General features: G+C 41.9%; 1 protein-coding gene across 8 annotated transcripts in view; it reads right to left on the minus strand.

Annotated features, from left to right (window-relative positions):
• The window catches only part of TNRC6B (trinucleotide repeat containing adaptor 6B), a 284,641-nt gene that overhangs the window by 164,819 nt on the left and 100,916 nt on the right, over positions 1 to 18,906 (minus strand). For 7 of the 8 annotated variants that reach the window (XM_050805808.1, XM_050805807.1, XM_050805814.1 and 4 more), the window contains one exon: positions 6,664 to 6,731. The exons of the other annotated variant lie outside the window; for it this stretch is intronic. In XM_050805808.1, coding sequence (XP_050661765.1) covers positions 6,664 to 6,710 — 47 coding nt within the window. In that variant the 5' untranslated portion in view covers positions 6,711 to 6,731. The remainder of the gene's footprint in view (positions 1 to 6,663; positions 6,732 to 18,906) is intronic. 8 annotated transcript variants of the gene reach the window in all.

Below are 18,906 nucleotides of genomic sequence, written 5' to 3' on the forward strand. Positions count from 1 at the left end.
GAAACTTCATCTTGCAAAACTGAAGCTCTATTCCCATTAAACATTACCTTCCCCCTACCTCAGTCTTTAGCAATCACCTTTCTACTTTCTGTTTCCATGATTTTGACTACTTTAGATACTTTATATGAGTAAAATCATACAGTATTTTGTCCTTTTGTAATTGGCTTATTTTGCTTATGATGTCCTCAAGATTCATCTATACTGCAACACATGGCAGAATTTTCTTTTTTGAGGCTGCATAATATTCCCTTGTATGTATATGCCAAATTTTGTTTATCCATTCATCTGTTGACAGATATCTGGCTTGCTCCCACCTCTTGACTATTCTGTGCAAATATCTCTTCAATATTCTACCGTGAGAAATTTGTTTTTAAAAATTGCCTTTCATAAAATGAACCAAAAGAATGGAGAACATTGAATAAACAAAAATTTGCTAGAAAAATTCAGTAATTTTAGTATATTAACGATAAGTATCTTTTGAGAATTTGAGTCAATTTCTTTTTTTTTCTTTGAGATGGAAGTCTCACTCTGTTGCCCAGGCTGGCAGTGGCACGATCTTGGCTCACTGCAAGCTCTGCCTCCTGGGTTCATGGCATTCTCCTGCCTCAGCCTCCCTAGTGGCTGGCACTACAGGTGCCCGCCACCATGCCCGGCTACTTTTTTTCATTTTTAGCAGAGACAGTGTTTCACCGTGTTAGCCAGGATGGTCTCTATCTCCTGACCTTGTGATCCACCCGCCTCGGCCTCCCAAAGTGCTGGGATTACAGGTGTGAGCCACCGCACCCAGCCCCGAGTCAATTTCAACATAAAGATTGAAAGCTTAGATTTAAAGATTGTAAGTTATATTGGGAAAAAATTAAAAGAATGAAAGAAGCCAAATTTACAACTACATCAAAATTGATGGCCAGGCACAGTGGCTCACGCCTGTAATCCCAGCACTTTGGGAGGCCAAGGCAGGCACATCACCTGAGGTCAGGAGTTCAAGACCAGCCTGGCTAACATGGTGAAAACCCATTTCTACTAAAAATACAAAAAATTAGCTGGGCGTGGTGGCATGCGCCTGTAATCCCAGCTACTTAGGAGGCTGGGGCAGGAGAATCGCTTGAACCTGGGAGGCAGAGTTGCAGTGAGCCACGATCACGCCACTGCACTCCAGTTTGGGCAACAAGAGCGAAACTCCATCTCAAAAATGATAAAAACAAAAATAAAAATAAAAATTGGTATTTGGCTTCAAAATTACAACAAATGATCTTCCCACAAACCTTTAGACCATCATAAATATAAATAAAACCAAATCAAAAACCTGTCTGCATTTCCTCTCTGATGACTGCTCAATAAGCATGGTCAAACGCAATCTATGAGCAAGTACCTGCTCAGCTGCTTTTTAAAAAGCTGCCATAGTTTTAATATTTACTCCTGCAGTAAACACGTCATGCAATTAAAGCTGTGTAATTTTAATGTAGTAATTACAAGGCAATAAACTTTGCTTGTCTGATTTGCTAAAATAACTCTCAAAGACAATATTCTCAGAAAAATGATTACATTAGATAGACTAATAGTAAAAAAAACCCATTGAAACAATACACATAAAGTGTTTACACCTATATACATTATAAATCTTATTCACATACAAATACCAGAATTCAGCACAACCGATCTAGAATATTAAGTTTAGCACAGATATTTCTCAATATCAGAAGTCAATTATTTTTCAAGAGCTTTCTACATATACAGCTACCTAATCTGCCTCTTAATAGAACTTAGTTCTACTGAAATAAACATCACAGAATATAATTTTTTAAGGTTTTGGGAACCTATGGTCAAAATGTTAAATGGGGAGATAAGGAAAGTGGCACAGATCAGCTAATGACATAATTTAGTCCTAATCCTTATGAGAATCTGCTCTGTGACCTTGAGTAAGTTACATTAGCCATGTGCTCTGCCAATCTCTGTAAGTGCAATGGGCTCTTTGTACGGGCTAATACCAATGAATAAGAACCATCTGGAAAAAAAATTAAGTTAGATCTCTGCCTCACACCATATACAAAATGGAGCAGCGATTCAATTAAACACCTAAATGTAAAAAATAAGGTAGAAAACCTAAATATATTTTATCAGGTTAGGGTAGGAAAGACTTCTCAAGGCAAGCATAAAACATAAAAGCCAGAAAGGCTGATTTTGCTATATAAAAAATTTAAAAGGTTTGTTGGCATGAAAGATATCGAATGTTAAACAATAAGGACTGAGAGAAAATATTTAAAACATCTCAACAAAGGTTAATAATATCTAAAATGTATAAAGGGCTCCTACAAAGCTATAAAAACAATCCAATAAAAAAGGGAAATATATATAAATAGGTGATACACAAAATAAAAATAAATGGCCAATAAACTAACAAAAGATATTTCAACTCATTAGTATGCAGAAGAACATAAATTAAAACAGCAAGAGGCCAGGGGTGATGGCACATGCCTGTAATCCCAGGACTTTGGGAGGCTGAGGTGGGAGGATTGCTTGAGCCTGAGCCCAAGAGTTTGAGACCAGCCTGGGCAACATAGTGAGGACCTGTTTCTACTTATTTTTTAATTATTTGGGTACGGTGGTATGCACCTGTAGTCCCAGCCACTCGGGAAGCTGGGGTAAAAAGATCCCATGAGCCCAGGAATTCAAGGTTACAGTGAGCTGTGATCACACACTGCACCCTAGCCTAGGGACCCTGTCTAAAAAAAAAAAAAAAAGAAAGAAATAGACTGAAAATATGTCAAATTACAAAAGTAAGTCTCAGAAGAATGATGTTGGGAAAAAATCAATTTAATTGTTTTTTAAAAATGTACAGAAAATGTTTAGGAAGATTAGGAAGGGAAGGAAGGGAAGGGTCTCACCTTTATTTCTACAGTCACAATTACTGTTTGAATGTTTTCTGACAAGCTTATATTACTTTTATTAAAAAATTACTCAGGGCCGGGCGCGGTGGCTCAAGCCTGTAATCCCAGCACTTTGGGAGGCCGAGGCGGGCGGATCACGAGGTCAGGAGATCGAGACCATCCTGGCTGACACGGTGAAACCCCGTCTCTACTAAAAAATACAAAAAACTAGCCGGGCGAGGTGGTGGGCGCCTGTAGTCCCAGCTACTGGGGAGGCTGAGGCAGGAGAATGGCGTGAACCCGGGAGGCGGAGCTTGCAGTGAGCTGAGATCCGGCCACTGCACTCCAGCCTGGGCGGCAGAGCGAGACTCCGTCTCAAAAAAAAAAAAAAAAAAAAAAAAAAAAAAAAAATTACTCAGTTCCAGCTAGGCGCAGTGGCTCACGCCTGCAATCCCAGCACTTCGGGAGGTCAAGGCGGGCGGATCACAAGGTCAGGAGATCGAGACCATCCTGGCTAACACAGTGAAACCCCATCTCTACTAAAAATACAAAAAATTAGCCGGGTGTGGTGGCAGGCGCCTGTAGTCCCAGCTACTCGGGAGGCTGAGGCAGGAGAACAGTGTGAACCTGGGAGATGGAGCTTGCAGTGAGCCGACAGCATGCCACCGCACTCCAGCCTGGGCAACAGAGCGAGACTCCATCTCAAAAATAAATAAATAAATAAAAATTACTCAGTTCCCAGATTCCCTATCCAGACTGAATCACATTTACAAAGTATAGTAATAATCATTTGCCAACTGCAGTTCTGAGATTTAAAAAAAAATTGTTTTGTAAATATTTTTATTGTTGTTGCCTCAAACAAAAGAACACAGCACCTTTGCTCATAGCACCCTGGAGAAAACTGATTTCTGCTTTATCACTTCAGTATATAATAGCTGACCAGGCCCAGAAAAAAAAAAACAGAAATAGAACAGAATTCATCTGTGAAAAGGCTAGGCAGTATGAGACTTTTGAAAACAAAACAAGGGAGAATGGTAAGGATACGATACACGGCGTTCCAACTTGGTGGGGCTGTTTGAAACTCTCTAAAGGAAGTACAGTTTGTATAACATAAAACTTGTGAGAGAATCTGCCCAGCAATGTTTCCTGAATACCTAAATAAGCTAATTCAGGACAGGGGTTATTAGAGAGGTTTTTAAAGATAAAGACTGGTTTGTTTGGGAAATGGATATCCTTTATAGTACAGAACTTCCATCTGTGTTTTTAAAAATAGGCTTAATGCCATTTTCATTGTTTCCCCCAGTTCCCTCTTTTATTTATTTATTTATTTATTTTTTGGAGATGGAGTTTCGCTCTTGTTGTCGACGCTGGAGTGCAATGGCGTGATCTCAGCTCACTGCAACCTCCGTCTCCTGGGTTCAAGCAATTCTCCTGCCTCAGCCTCCTAAATAGCTGGGATTACAGGCGTGTGCCACCACGCCTGGCTAATTTTGTATTTTTTTAGTAGAGATGGGGTTTCACCATGTTGGTCAGGCTGGTATTGAATTCCCAACCTCAAGTAATCCACACGCCTTGGCCTCCCAAAGTGCTGGGATTAGAGTGAGCCACACCACGCCTGGACTACTCCCTCTTGTTCATGAGACTTTTGATCTTGACAACTGCAGTTTTACTAACCACAGTATTTTCCAGGAGCATAGCTCCCAAGGATGGCAAAGGATGTGAGAGAGTCGGTAAGATCTGGGCTCAAATCTAAATTGCATTTCAAGCTGCATTACCACACCTGATCTCTGAGTGAAATGGAGATGAAATGGTGTAATGAGTGGAAATGACAGAGTAAAAAACATTTAAGCAAAGTACCTTGTGCACAGAAAACCCTCGACAAATGAGAGGTATAATTTTTATATGACAGACCTTTGACCAGAGAGTGGGGGTGGAGGGCTGTGCAGTGGACACGGAGAAAAGCACCTGAAGTGTTTCTCTTCTCATTCTACTGGGACTAGATGTCTGGCATTCTAATTTGCTAAAGATGAATTGATTCCATCAGCCCATGCAAAATGTAAGTGCATTTGACAGAATACAGCAAAGTTAGGATTTATATTGTGAGCTATTTTTAAAATTGCCTGGTTAGCAAATTAAACCAGCTGTGAAAATATCCTGGTTTCCATTCACAACAAATACAAGACAAGCCATTTTCCTTTAATGAATCTGGCCTCGTGGCAGCATAGTCCATTCTGCATAATTTATTCCTAAGGGTTTCAAAGACATAATTTTCTTAAGACAGACCAAAATTAAACTATTTTCTAGGAAAAAAAAATATGAGTGAGAGGAGTTTCTCTCTATAGATTTTTGGTAAATTCCATGAATCACTGGCCCATCCAATTTAGGAGACTAATGTCTGAATAAAAAATAGTAGTTATGTCAGTACTTTTAAGCAGTCTTAACTGGTTTTCCTTTAAAAGGGCATATGAAAAACCAGTCTGCTCGGCAACACAATTTTTCACATTCTATGACGGAGAGAGGAAAAAAATTCACTCACTGCTATCAAAAAGCTACCCAACAGCCTCCCAACTTCAGGTTTAAAACCGATCACCCCGGCCAGGCGCGATGGCTCACGCCTGTAATCCCAGCACTTTGGGAGGCCGAGGCAGGCAGATCACCTGAGGTCAGGAGTTCAAGACCAGCCTGACTAACATGGTGAAACCCCATCTCTACTAAAAATAGGAAAATTAGCCAGGTGTGGTGGCAGGCAACTGAAGTCCCAGCTATTCAGGAGGCCGAGGAAGGAGAATTGCTTGAACCCGGGAGGCGGAGGTTGCAGTGAGCCGAGACTGCACCACTGCACTCCAGCCTGGGTGACAGAGTGAGACTCTGTCTCAAAAAAAAAAAAAAAAAAAAAAACCAAAAAAAAACCCAACAACAAACCAATCACCCCTTAAGGAGTTAGGGGAGAGATTCTGAATTATTTAGAATGTTGGCTAAGCTATATTATTTATAATTCCTGTTCCTTTAGGGAAACAATTTGTTATTTAAACAAAGATCAGCAGTGTAAATAACCAAATGGAATAGAATTTCAGGAAGTACTGTTCAAATAAATTCACACTTAGATTGCAGGGAAATGTTCTATTAATTTAGTTCACTTCATAAAGACATGCTGAGAAAAAGATGTACCTTTTTTTTTTTTTTTTTTTTTTTTTGAGACGGAGTCTGGCTCTGTCGCCCAGGCTGGAGTGCAGTGGCTGGATCTCAGCTCACTGCAAGCTCCGCCTCCCGGGTTTGCGCCATTCTCCTGCCTCAGCCTCCCGAGTAGCTGGGACTACAGGCGCCCGCCACCTTGCCCGGCTAGTTTTTTGTATTTTTTAGTAGAGACGGGGTTTCACTGTGTTAGCCAGGTTGGTCTCGATCTCCTGACCTCGTGTTCCGCCCGTCTCGGCCTCCCAAAGTGCTGGGATTACAAGCTTGAGCCACTGCGCCCGGCCAGATGTACCGTTTTATACTTTCTTTGGAAGTCAACGAAACAGAATTAGTTCAATTTGGAACATACTGAGCCTTAAAGCCTTTGCTACAACATAACATAAATTTTGATTAGGAGAGTGCAGAAAAAACTATAAAGCTAACTTTCTTGTCCTTCCAGTTAGTTGGTCTATAAATAGAAGCAATGCATTAACAGCCACCAAAGCAACTGGTGAGTTCCCCAGTGTCTCCAACGTATACATCTCCGACAAATACACTATCAGCATGTTGAACCAAAGTGTTTCCGAGGATCTGTAATAGGACTCTTTTTAAATAAACTGTGACTCACTGTTTGCTTTCTTCACCAGGAGGTGGAGTCTTGCCATGCCCTTCCATTACAAAATCCTCCTGTTCCACCTGCAAAGGCAAACACCACAGGTCAGCAGCAGTCAGTAACTACAATGCAACTCACTCCAAGAACCCACACCTGCCCTGTGCAAAACCACAGGGCCATTTCACTGCGGTGCACAGAACAGAAGCCTGCGCCAATGCTTTTCAAACTTCTCCTTGAGTGATTAGATTTGCAGAAAAAAGGAAACATGTTCATCAGCAAAACATATAACTCTGACAAAGGATTAGCACCCAGAATATAAAAGAACAGTGATGAATCAATGAGACAAAGAACACCTACTAGAAAAATCTGTAAATAACTAAGTAGGAATTTCACTGAAGAGAACACACAAACAGTTCCTAAACATATGAAAAGATATTCAATCTCATGTCAGTCAAGAAAATGCAAATTAAAACTATTTCACAACCACCAGGTTGGCTAAAATTAAAGTCAGGCAATGCCAAGTGCTGACAAGGGTATGCAGCAATGGCAACTCTTCTCCACTCCTAGTGGGAGGGAAAACTGGTATAGCTACTTCAAAAAGCAGTTTTGTTGGCCAGGCATGGTGGCTCACACCTGTAATCCCAGCACTTTGGGAGGCCGAGGCAGGTGGATCATGAGGTCAGGAGATCGAGACCGTCATGGCCAACATGGTGAAACTCTGTCTCTACTAAAAATACAAAAATTAGCTGGACGTGGTGGCATGCACCTGTAGTCCCAGCTACTCAGGAGGCTGAGGCAAGAGAACTGCTTGAAACTGGAAGGCAGAGGTGGCAGTGAGCTGAGATCACACCACTGCACTCCAGCCTGGGCCCTGGGTGACAGAGCAAGACTCTGTCTCCAAAAAGAAAAAAAAGGTTGCCATTATCTATTACATTTGAAGATGCATTTACTGTACACATTAGTAACTGCACTTATAGGTATATACCCTAGAGAAAATTTTGCATATATACAAAAATATTTATAGTAGAATTACTTTTAACAGAAAAAAAAATACAAGAATAAACATCTGTCAACAGTGTAACAGACAGATAGGCTATGGTGTTTTCAGAAAACAGAATACTACATTGCATGAAAACGAACGAACTACAGCTACACACTTCAATCTAGGTGAGTTACAAAAAGGTAATCAAGTGAAGGAAGCAAATCACAAAAGAATACATATATAATATGATTCTATAAATATCAAGTCCAAATATATACATATTTTAGAGCAAACTGAAGCAGAAAATATATATTTTTAACCATATATATGTGTATATAGGCATACATATGTATATACATGCTTTTATTTTATTATTTATTTATTTATTTTTGAGATGGAGTCTCGCCCTGTCACCCAGGCTGGAGTGCAATGGCACGATCTCGGCTCACTGCAACCTCCGCCTCCCAGGTTCAAATGATTCTCCTGCCTCAGCCTCCCAGGTAGCTGGGATTTCAGGCACCCATCACCATGCCCAGCTAATTTTTGTATTTTTTTTAGTAGAGACTGAGTTTCACCATGTTGGCCAGGATGGTCTCCATCTCCTGACCTCGTGATCCACCCACCTTGGCCTCCCAAAGTGCTGGGATTACAGGCGTGAGCCAACGCGCCCGGCCCATGCTTTTATATTTAAAGATAAAAAGAAAAGGCTGAGGGTTATGGCATGACCCTGTAAGTCCCAGTTACTTTGGGGGTTAGAGGCAGGAGAATCAATAGAGCCTAGGAGTTCGAGACTGTAGTGCTCTATGATCACACCTGTGAATAACCACTGCCCTCCAGTCTAGGCAACACAGTGAGACTCTAAGTCTTAAAAAAAAAAAAGAAAGCCAATAATTTCTTAATATCAATATTAAATCACTAATATAATTTCATATATGGAATTATTCCCTTTCTTTGATAAATTATAATTTAAATTACTAATTTAAAAATTATTAAAATTTATATTAAATACATATACATTTAAAAAGTCAAATAACATTAATACTACAGGCTGACAAACAAAAACAGCACTTTCCACCCCTGCCCCACCCTCACAACATAAGCCTCCATCCTCCCTTCCTCACAATGTAAGTTACCGTTTTTGTTCAACTCAATATTCAGTGCTAACAGTGCTATTATGTAGTAAATATATACAGCTGAATCATATGGAATGCTATAATTAAATTTCCTTTCTTGTATTATTTTGGTTTCCCTGGAACTAATAATTACCACTTCCTCTTATTCTTTTTCCTTTTTTTTTCTAGCTTAGTATTTGTTATGTATTTTTCATTAATTCATCCTCAAACTCTCCAACATAACTGTAAATCTCCTCTTAATCAGTTCAAACACTTCAGGTAATCTGTCAGTTTCAATCCGCCTTGGAAACATCCTCAGGGGTTTCTCCAGCTCCGAACTGGATAGATTGCTCTCTAGGCCACTGAATCGCTGACATCTCGCCAGGGATGTCTCCTCTTCATCTCTCGAATGCCCTCCTCTTTCTCCTAGGCTGGAGCATCTGTTTCCCAGATCCTCTGTCCCTTACGGTTTACTCACTGATTGAGGTGGAGTATATATTCCAGTGATTTCCTGATAAAAGGTATATAGAAGGTGAATTTTTTCTGAGACTTTGAATGACTGAAATGTTCTTATTTTATCCAGATATAACTGACATATAAAAACGTATTTATTTTTATGTTTTTTTTTTTTTTTTGAGATGGATTCTCGTTCTGTTGCCCAGGCTGGAGAGAAGTGGTGTGATCTCGGCTCATTGCGGCCTCCCCTTCCTGGGTTCAAGCGGTTCTCCTGTCTCAGCCTCCCGAGTAGTTGGGACTACAGGTGTGTGCCACTACACCTGGCTACTTTTTCGTATTTTTAGTACAGACAGGGTTCCACCACGTTGGCCAGGCTGGTCTCCAACTCCTGACCTCAGGCGATCCATCTGCCTCAGCCTCCCAAAGTGCTGGGATTATAGGCGTGAGCCACTACACCCAGTCATAAAAACTTTTTTTTTTTTTTTACCCAAATCTCAATTAAATATAAAAGTTGAGGCCAAGGCCGGGCGCGGTGGCTCAAGCCTGTAATCCCAGCACTTTGGGAGGCCGAGACAGGCGGATCACGAGGTCAGGAGATCGAGACCATCCTGGCTAACACGGTGAAACCCAGTCTCTACTAAAAAATACAAAAAAATACCCGGGCGAGGTGGTGGGAGCCTGTAGTCCCAGCTACTCGGGAGGCTGAGGCAGGAGAATGGCATAAACCCGGGAGGCGGAGCTTGCAGTGAGCTGAGATCCGGCCTCAGCAAGTGCTGACAAGGGTATGCAGCAATGGCAACTCTTCTCCACTCCTAGTGGGAGGGAAAACTGATAGCTACTTCAAAAAGCAGTTTTGTTGGCCAGGCATGGTGGCTCACACCTGTAATCCCAGCACTTTGGGAGGCCGAGGCAGGCGGATCATGAGGTCAGGAGATCAAGACCATCATGGCCAACATGGTGAAACTCCGTCTCTACTAAAAATACAAAAATTAGCTGGACGTGGTGGACGTAATTAAATTTCCTTGGGCGACACAGCAAGACGCCGTCTCAAAAAAAAAAAAAAGTTGAGGCCAGGCATGGTGGCTCACGCCTGTAATCCCAGCAGTTTGGGAGGCAGAGGCAGGTGGATCACAAGATCAGGAGATCAAGGTCACCCTGGCCAACATGGTGAAACCCTATCTCTACTAAATACAAAAATTAACCAGGTGTGGCCAGGCGCGATGGCTCACGCCTGTAATCCCAGCACTTTGGGAGGCTGAGGTGGGCGGATCACGAGGTCAGGAGATGGAGACCATCCTGGCCAACATGGTGAAACCCCATCTCTACCAAAAATACAAAAAAATTAGCCAGGTGTGGTGGCTGGCACCTGTAGTCCGAGCTACGCTGAGCTAGACTAAGGCAGGAGAATGGCGTGAACCCGGGAGGTGGAGCTTGCAGTGAGCTGAGATGGCGCCACTGCACTCCAGCCTGACAACAGAGCAAGACTCCATCACAAAAACAAAAACAAACAAACAAAAACCTTGAAGTCAGTAAACTTTTCCATCCAAAATTTTGAGGGTGATGCTCCGTTGTCTTCTAGCTCCCACAGCTGCTACGCAGAAGCTCAGAATCATTCTAAGTCCTAATGTATTGGATGTGTCTTCTCTGGAAACTTCGATCCTTATTTTTATAGCGGTAAGAAAGAAAAAAAACAAAAACAAAAAACTCTTTTAGGATCTTCTGTTTATCCTTAGTTTTTAAAAATGCAAATCACTAAGCAAGGTTTTTTATTTATTGAACTGGTGCTAGGTAAGTACTTACAATCTAGAATCTCTTGTTTTTCAGGTTTGGGACATTTTCTCTACTTATTTATTTGACATTTCCTCCCTTCCAACTTCTGTTCTCTCCTTCTGGAATTCCTGTTATTCAGTATTGAATCTCAGAGATTCTTTTCTCTCTCTCTCTCTCTTTCTTTCTTTCTTTCTCTTTCTTTCTTTCTCTTTCTCCTCCATTTTTGTCTTTGAATGAATCTCTGAGATTGATTTTCTTCTTTCTTTCTTTCTCCATTTTTGTGTCTTTGATTTTTTTATTTTAATTTCTGGGAGGTTCTCTCAACTTTATTTTCTAAAACTCCTAATATATGTACAACTTCTCTTATTTTAATTGAATTTTTAAGAGCTCTTCCTCGTTCTTTGAATATTCCTTTTTCCAGTCTCCTGTTCTTGTTCCATTATAACAATATCTTCTCTCATCTCTGAGGATATTCTAGAGAGTTAGTTTTCTTTTCTTCTTTTTTTTTTTTTTTGAGATGGAGTCTCACTATTGCACAGGCTGGAGTGCAGTGGCACGATCTTAGCCCACTGCAACCTCTGCCTCTCTGCTTCAAGAGATTCTCCCTGCTTCAGCTTCCCGAGTAGCTGGGATTACAGGCGCACATTTTTGGTAGAGGCAGGGTTTCACCATGTTGGCCAGGCTGGTCTCGAACTCCTGACCTCAAGTGATCTGCCCGCCTCGGCCTCCCAAAGTGCTAGGATTACAGGCGTGAGCCACCACGCCTGGCCTATTTATTTTTGAGACAGAGTCTCACTCTGTTGCTCAAGTTGGAGTGCAGTGATGTGATCTTGGCTCACTGCAACCTCCACCTCTCTGGTTCAAGCCATTCTCATGCCTCAGCCTCCTGAGTAGCTGGGATTACAGGCGTGAGCCACCACACCCAGCCTATTTCAGTTCTCTTCTGCTCCCTACATTATCTGTTTCCTCCAAATTCCTCTTTTGTCTTTGGTCACCATCTTTCATTCATAGATTTTTATCAAATGTCTGATCATCCTTGTCTATCCACTGATATTTAAGAGCAAGACCCTAAAGAGCTTGATTTTGGGAGTGTGTGTGTACGACGGGAGAGGTAAGGGAGAGGTTCCTTATCCAGGGATTAGCTTTCTGGAGGGTGATCAGGAAGGGACCTGCCCATTTCCTTGGGACCTTCAGATGCCTACAGTTATATATCCTCATCTATTTCCCCCTCCTTGGGTTATTTAATTACCCCCAAAAGACACCCTTCTATCTTCAGCCTGACAGATATAAGCCAGGCTTTCAGTGTTCTGGGACTGAATTTGGGAAGAGCTGGTAAAGTCTCACATGTCAGCGTGTAGCCTTTTATGTAAGTTCTGTTTTTAATGAGGTACCTCACACCCCCCCTCAGGTTTCCTGAGGTTCAGCCTTTCCTGTCTTCTGCCAGGTAGGAGAAGGTATCGGTCTGTGGATATGAGGAAAGCATATCTGGGGCCTCGCTTCTCATTGCCTCTTCAACCCATCCTGCTGTTCTAGTGTTACTCCAAAAGCTTCCTAGCATCCAAAACTTTGTTGGGCATCTCTTATCCTCTTCATCTCTTCTTCTATTCACTTTGTTTTCTGGTGGATTTATGCTTGCTGAAATCATTTTGTAAAAATAATTCTAGTAGCACTTTAGAAGGGAGGAGAAGACATTCACCTGGTTTCATCTACCATGTCGAGACTTATTCTAAAACCTTTTTGGCTCTACTTTTTCCACTCCACCGAGACTATTTTCAATTTTTTGTTGGCTTTCATTTAAAAAAAAAAAATTATTTTATACCAGGTGCAGTAGTTCACGCCTGTAATTCCAACACTTTGGGAGGCCAAGGCAGGAGGATGGCTTAAGCCTAAGAGTTCAAGGCTGCAGTAAGCTATGAGGGCACCACTGTACTTCAGCCTGGGTGACAAAGTGAGACCCTGTCTCTTTAAAAAAAAGTACAGTCTGGTAAGTTTTGACACATACATACACATGAAACCATCACCACAATCAAGACAATGAACATACCACCCTGAAAGTTTCATCATGTCCCTCTTTAATTTTTTTTTTTTTTTTTTTTTTGGGTGGGGAGACGGTGTCTCACTCTGTAGCCTAGGCTGGAGTACAGTGGTGCAATCTCGGCTCACTGCAACCTCTGCCTCCTGGGTTCAAGAGATTCTCCTGCCTCAGCCTCCTGAGTAGCTTGGATTACAGGTGCATGCCACCACACCTAACTTTTTTTTTTTTTTTTTTTGTATTTTTAGTAGAGACAAGGTTTCACCATATTGGCCAGGCTGGTCTCAAACTCCTGACCTCGTGATTCGCCCGCCTCAGCCTCCCAAAGTGCTGGGATTACAGGTGTGAGCCACCGTACCCAGTCATCCCTCTTTAAGCTTTCTCTCCTGTGCCCCCTGCCTAGGCAACCACTGATGAACTTTCTATCACTATAGATGCAGTTGCATTTTCTGGAGCTTCCACAAGCGGAATCAAACAGTATGTACTCTTTTTCTGTCTGGCTTCTTTTACTTAGCATAATTATTCTGAAATTCATCCGTGTGGTTTCAAGTGTCAATAGTTCATTTTCCTTTCACAGCTGAGTAGTATTCCATTGTTGAGAATATATCACAATTTGACAGGTGTTCGAGTTGTTTCTGTTTTTGCTACTGCAAATAAAGCTGCTATGAACACTCACATATGCATTCTTTTTTATTGAGGAAATACCTAGGAGGGTGTATTAGTTTGCTAGGGCTGCTGTAATGAAGTATTTCAAATCTGGTGGCTTAACAAACAGAAATTTTTTGTCTCACTGTTCTGGAGGCTAGAAGTCCAAAATCAAGGCATTGGCAGGGCTGGTTCCCTCTGAGAGCTGTGAAGGAAGGATCTGTTCCAGTCCTCTCTCCTTGGCTTACAGATGGCTGTCTTCAGTTTCACATGGTATTTTCCCTATTTGTTTATTTCTATGTCCAAAATTCCCCCCTTTAAATACGAACACCAGTCATACTGAATTAGGGCCTACCCCTAATAACCTCATTTGACTTAATTACCTCTATCAAAGTCCTATCCCCAAATAAGACCACATTCTAAGGTTCTGGGGGTTAGTATTTCAATATATGAATTTGGGGGGTAGGGGGAGCAGACATAATTCAACTCATAACAGAGTAGAACAGTTAGATCACATGGTAGTTACGTGTTTTAACTTTTTAAGAAACTGTTTTCTGGCCTGGTGCAGTGGCTCACGCCTGTAATCCCAGCACTTTGGGAGGCCAAGGCAGGAGAATCACAAGGTCAAGAGATCGAGACCATCCTGGCCAACATGGTGAAACCCTGTCTCTACTAAAAATACAAAAATTAGCTGGGCGTGGTGGCGGGCGCCTGTAATCCCAGCTACTCAGGAGGCTGAGGCAGGAGAATCGCTTGAACCTGGCAGGCAGAGGTTGCAGTGAGTCGGGATTGCACTACTGCACTACAGCCTGGCAACAGAGCGAGACTCCATCTCAAAAAAAACAAAAAAACAAAAAAAAAAACTGTTTTCCAATGTGGTTGTAGCATTTTACCTTCCTTCCAGCAGTGTGTGAGAGTTTCAGTTGTCCCATGTCTCATCAATACCAGCACTTTGTGTGGACTTTTTAATTTTAGCCATTCTCATCGTGGTTTTAACTGCACTGATGTTGAACATGTTCCTACGAGCTCCTTTGCTATCTATTCTCTGGTAGTGTCAGCAAGTCTTTCAGCCATTTTAAAAATAGTTTTATTGAGATATAACCTATATGCCATAAAGTTCACCTGTTTAAAGTACACAATTCAGTGGCTTCTATTATATTTACAGAATTGTGCAACCACTACCACAATCCAATCTTAGAACATGTTCATCATCCCAAAAGAAACTGCTTACCTAACAACACTCTCCATTTTGCCTCCCTTTCATCCTCCTTCTGAGGCCCAGACAACCACGAATCCACCTTCTGTCTCTACAGATTTGCCTATTTTGACTTCTCCCATATAAATGGAGTCATACAATACGTGGTGTTTTGTGACTGTCTTTGCTATGGTCTGAATATGTCTCCCAAAATTTGTGTTGAAAACTTAATCCCCAGTGCAATAGTGTTGGGAGGTGGGGCCTGGAAGGTGTTTAGGTCATGAGAGTGCTGCCCACGTGAATTCATGCTGTTATAAAAGGGCTTGTCAGGGACACTGTCACTTTTTGCCCTTCCACTTTTTGCCATGTGGGGACGCAGTATTCCTCCCTCTTACAAGCGGGGATTGGGGCCTCCCCTGACTACAAATCTGCTGGTGCCTTGATCTTGTTATTCGTGGCCTCCAGAACTACCAGCAAATACATTTCTGTTCTTTATCAAGTACCTAGTCTGTGGTATTTTGTTACAGCAGCATAAACAGAGATACTGTGGAACCATCACTACCATCCATCTCCACAATTTTTCCATCTTTCCCATCTGAAACTCTGTACCCCTTACACAGTAACTCCCCAGTCCCTGCTCCCCCCAGTCCCTAAGAAGCACCATTCCACTTTCTGTCTCTATGAATCTGACTCCTCCAGGTGCCTTACAGAAGTAGAGTTATATGGTATTTGTCTTTTTGTGACTGGTTTGTTTCACTTAGCATATGTCTTCAATATTCATCTGTGTTGTAGCATGTGTCAGAGTTTCCTTCCCTTTGTAAGGCTAAATAATATTCCATTGTATATATATATACTACACTTTGTTTATCCATTCACCCTTCCATGGACACTCGGATCACCTCCACCTTTTGGTTACTGTGAATACCTCTAAGTAATATTTAACACAGTAGCCATCTCCACCCTTTTTGAAAATCTCTGCCTTGTACTGGACCATCTTCTGTCATTTCTTTTCCTCTCTCTCACCCAATCTTAGGGTCTTTGGATTTATTCCTTTGACTTAGAAAGCGTTTCTTGTTTGGGCACAGTGGCTTATGCCTGTAATCCCAGCACTTCAGGAGGCCAAGGCAGGCGGATTACACGAGGTCAGGAGTTCAAGACCGGCCTGGCCAACATGGCGAAACCCTGTTTCTACTCCAAAAACAAAAAAAATTAGCCGGGCATGGTGGCGGGCACCTGTAATCCCAGCTACTCAAGAGGCTGAGGTAGAACTGCTAGTGGGAGGAGGTTGCAGTGAGCTGAGATTGCGCCACTGCACTCCAGCCTGGGTGACAGAGCGAGACTCTGCCTCAAAAAAAAAGAAAAAAAAAAAAAAAAGCCCAAGAGCAGCCAGGCGTGGTGGCACATGCCTGTAATCCCAGCTACTTGGGAGGCTGAGGTAGGAGAATCCTTGAATCCGGGAGGCAGAGGAGGCAGAGGTTGTAGTGAGCCAAGATCATGCCATTGGTCTCCAGCCTGGGCAACAAGAAAGAAATTCCATCTCAAAAAAAAAAAAAAAAAAAAACAGCATTTCTCACATATTATTACATGAAAGCTTCCTTCACATCATTCAGCCATCAGCTCCAGGGCCATCTCTTTGATCCAGGGTGATCTTCCCTACCAGCCCAGCTGAAATACTTCCACGGTCGCTCCCCAGCATCACACATATCACTACCTGAAAGGCTTATTTGTTCATGTGTCTTATTGTCTCTCTCCCCAGCCACAAATGCAAACTTCTTGAGGCAGAGACTTCGAATGTCTTATTCACCAGAAGCCTGGCACAACAAAGTTGTTTGACCAGGATGTGATGACTGTCTGATATCTGTTTCCCTTTCTCCTTTCTCCTACTACTCCCTAAGCATTTATTTCCCTAGGTTCTGTGCTTGGACCTCTTTCCTCTCATTCTGCCACAGCAATTTCATGTAATCTCACAGTTTCCACTATTAAATTTGAGTGATCCCAATTCTGTTTCCAGCCCTAACCTATCATGTTTCTAGCCCCACAGTTTCATCAGGTCGAATGACATTGCCACACAGATAATATGCCAGCATTTCAAACTCTGTGTTCCATACAGAACGCATCCTATTCACTCCCAAACACGTTTTTGTTTTGTTTTGTTTTGAGACGGAGTCTCGCTCTGTCACCAAGCTGGAGTATAGTGGTGTGATCTTGACTCACTGCAACCTCCACCTCCTGGGTTCAAGTGATTCTCCTGCCTCAGCCTCCTGAGTAGCTGGGATTACAGATGTCCATCACCACACCCAGCTAATTTTTGCATTTTTAGTAGAGACGGGGTTTCACCATGTTGACCAGGATGGTCTCGATCTCTTGACCTTGTGATCCGCCTGCCTTAGCCTCCCAAAATGCTGGAATTACAGGCGTAAGCCACCAAGGCCGGCCGATTTATCATTTTCTCTTTCCTCAACATCAAATAAATTGCTAAATCCTATCCATTTTATAAGTGTTTCCAACCACTCCCTCTATTGCAGGTACTGTAGTTAAAAAGAAAATGTATATATTTTTTGAAAGCTGAGAAGTCAGCTGATATAATGGATAAAAGAATATTTAACATGGTCTCAACAGACTAAGGAGATAGGTGGAAGCTCCTAATTTTTTTTTTTAATTTAAGTATAATTCACAAGCAGAAAAATACACACACTTTAAGTGTAGAGCTCAGTGAATTTTATTTTTCTCTCATTTTCTCTCTACTTTTGAGACAGGGTCTCACTCTATCACCCAGGCTGGAGTGCAATGGCACAATTGTGACTCACTGAAGCCTTGACATCCTGGATTCAAGTGATTCTCCCACCTTAGCCTCCCGAATAGCTGGGACCACAGGCCTGTGCCAGTACACCCAGATAATTTAAAAAAAAAAAATTTTTTTTTTTTTTTGGTAGAGATAGATAGGGTCTCTCTGCCCAGGCTGGTCTGAAACTCCTGGGCTGAAGTGATCCTCCAATCTTGGCCTCCCAAAGTGCTGGGATTACAGGCATGAGCTACTGAGCCTAGCCTTAATGATTAATTTTAGATATGGTTGTACCTTCAAGCAACATATAGATTGAGACAGAAAATTTCCATCTCCCCAGAAAACTGCTACATGTCCCTTCCCTTGAAGATCCCCCTATTACTATAAATGGGGTTGACATGTTCGTAAGCTTTATATATATCACTGGGATCTCATAGTATGTACCACTTTTATATTTTCACTTTTTTCACTCGGTTTTTTCACTCGGTATAATGTTTCTGAGACTTATCCATGTTGTTATACTGATCAAGAGTTCTTTTTTTTTTTTTTTTTTTTTTGAGACAGAGTCTCGCTGTCGCTGGAGTGCAGTGGCACAATGTCAGCTCACTGCAAGCTCTGCCTTCTGGGTTCATGTCATTCTCCTGCCTCAGCTTCCCGAGAAGCTGGGACTACAGGCGCCTGCCACCACACCCAGCTAATTTTTTTGTATTTTTAGTACAGACGGGGTTTCACCGTGTTAGCCAGGATGGTCTCAATCTCCCGACTTCGTGATCCACCCAGCTGGGCCTCCCAAAGTGCTGGGATTACAGGCGTGAGCCACCGCGCCCAGCCAAGAGATCCAATTTTTAAACTCAGTAGTGTTCCATTGCACTGACAAACTATAATTTGTTTATTCATTAGATAGACAGCTGGCTATTTCCAGTTTGGAGCTGCTATAAATAAAGCTGCCATGAGCATTTTCATATAATGTGTTTTTGCAAATCTATGCAGTCATTTCTATGGAGTATACACCTAAGAGAATGTTTGCCTTCTAGGGTGGAAGTTCATTTAACTTTATTTAGAAGCTTATGAAACAGTTCTTTAAGTGGTTGTATCATTTTACACTCCTTCCAACAATGTCTAAAAGTTCCAGTTGCTCCACATTCTTGGCAACACCTGGTATTATTAGTCTTTTGAACTGTAGCCATTTTGGTGAGTGTATAACGGCCTTACATTATAGTTTTAATTTGCATTTTGCTCATGAATAATGTTGAACATCTGTGTTTTCAAAATCATCTGGATGTC

Source organism: Macaca thibetana, chromosome 10 (genome assembly GCF_024542745.1).
Source record: "Macaca thibetana thibetana isolate TM-01 chromosome 10, ASM2454274v1, whole genome shotgun sequence".
NCBI lineage: Eukaryota > Metazoa > Chordata > Mammalia > Primates > Cercopithecidae > Macaca > Macaca thibetana.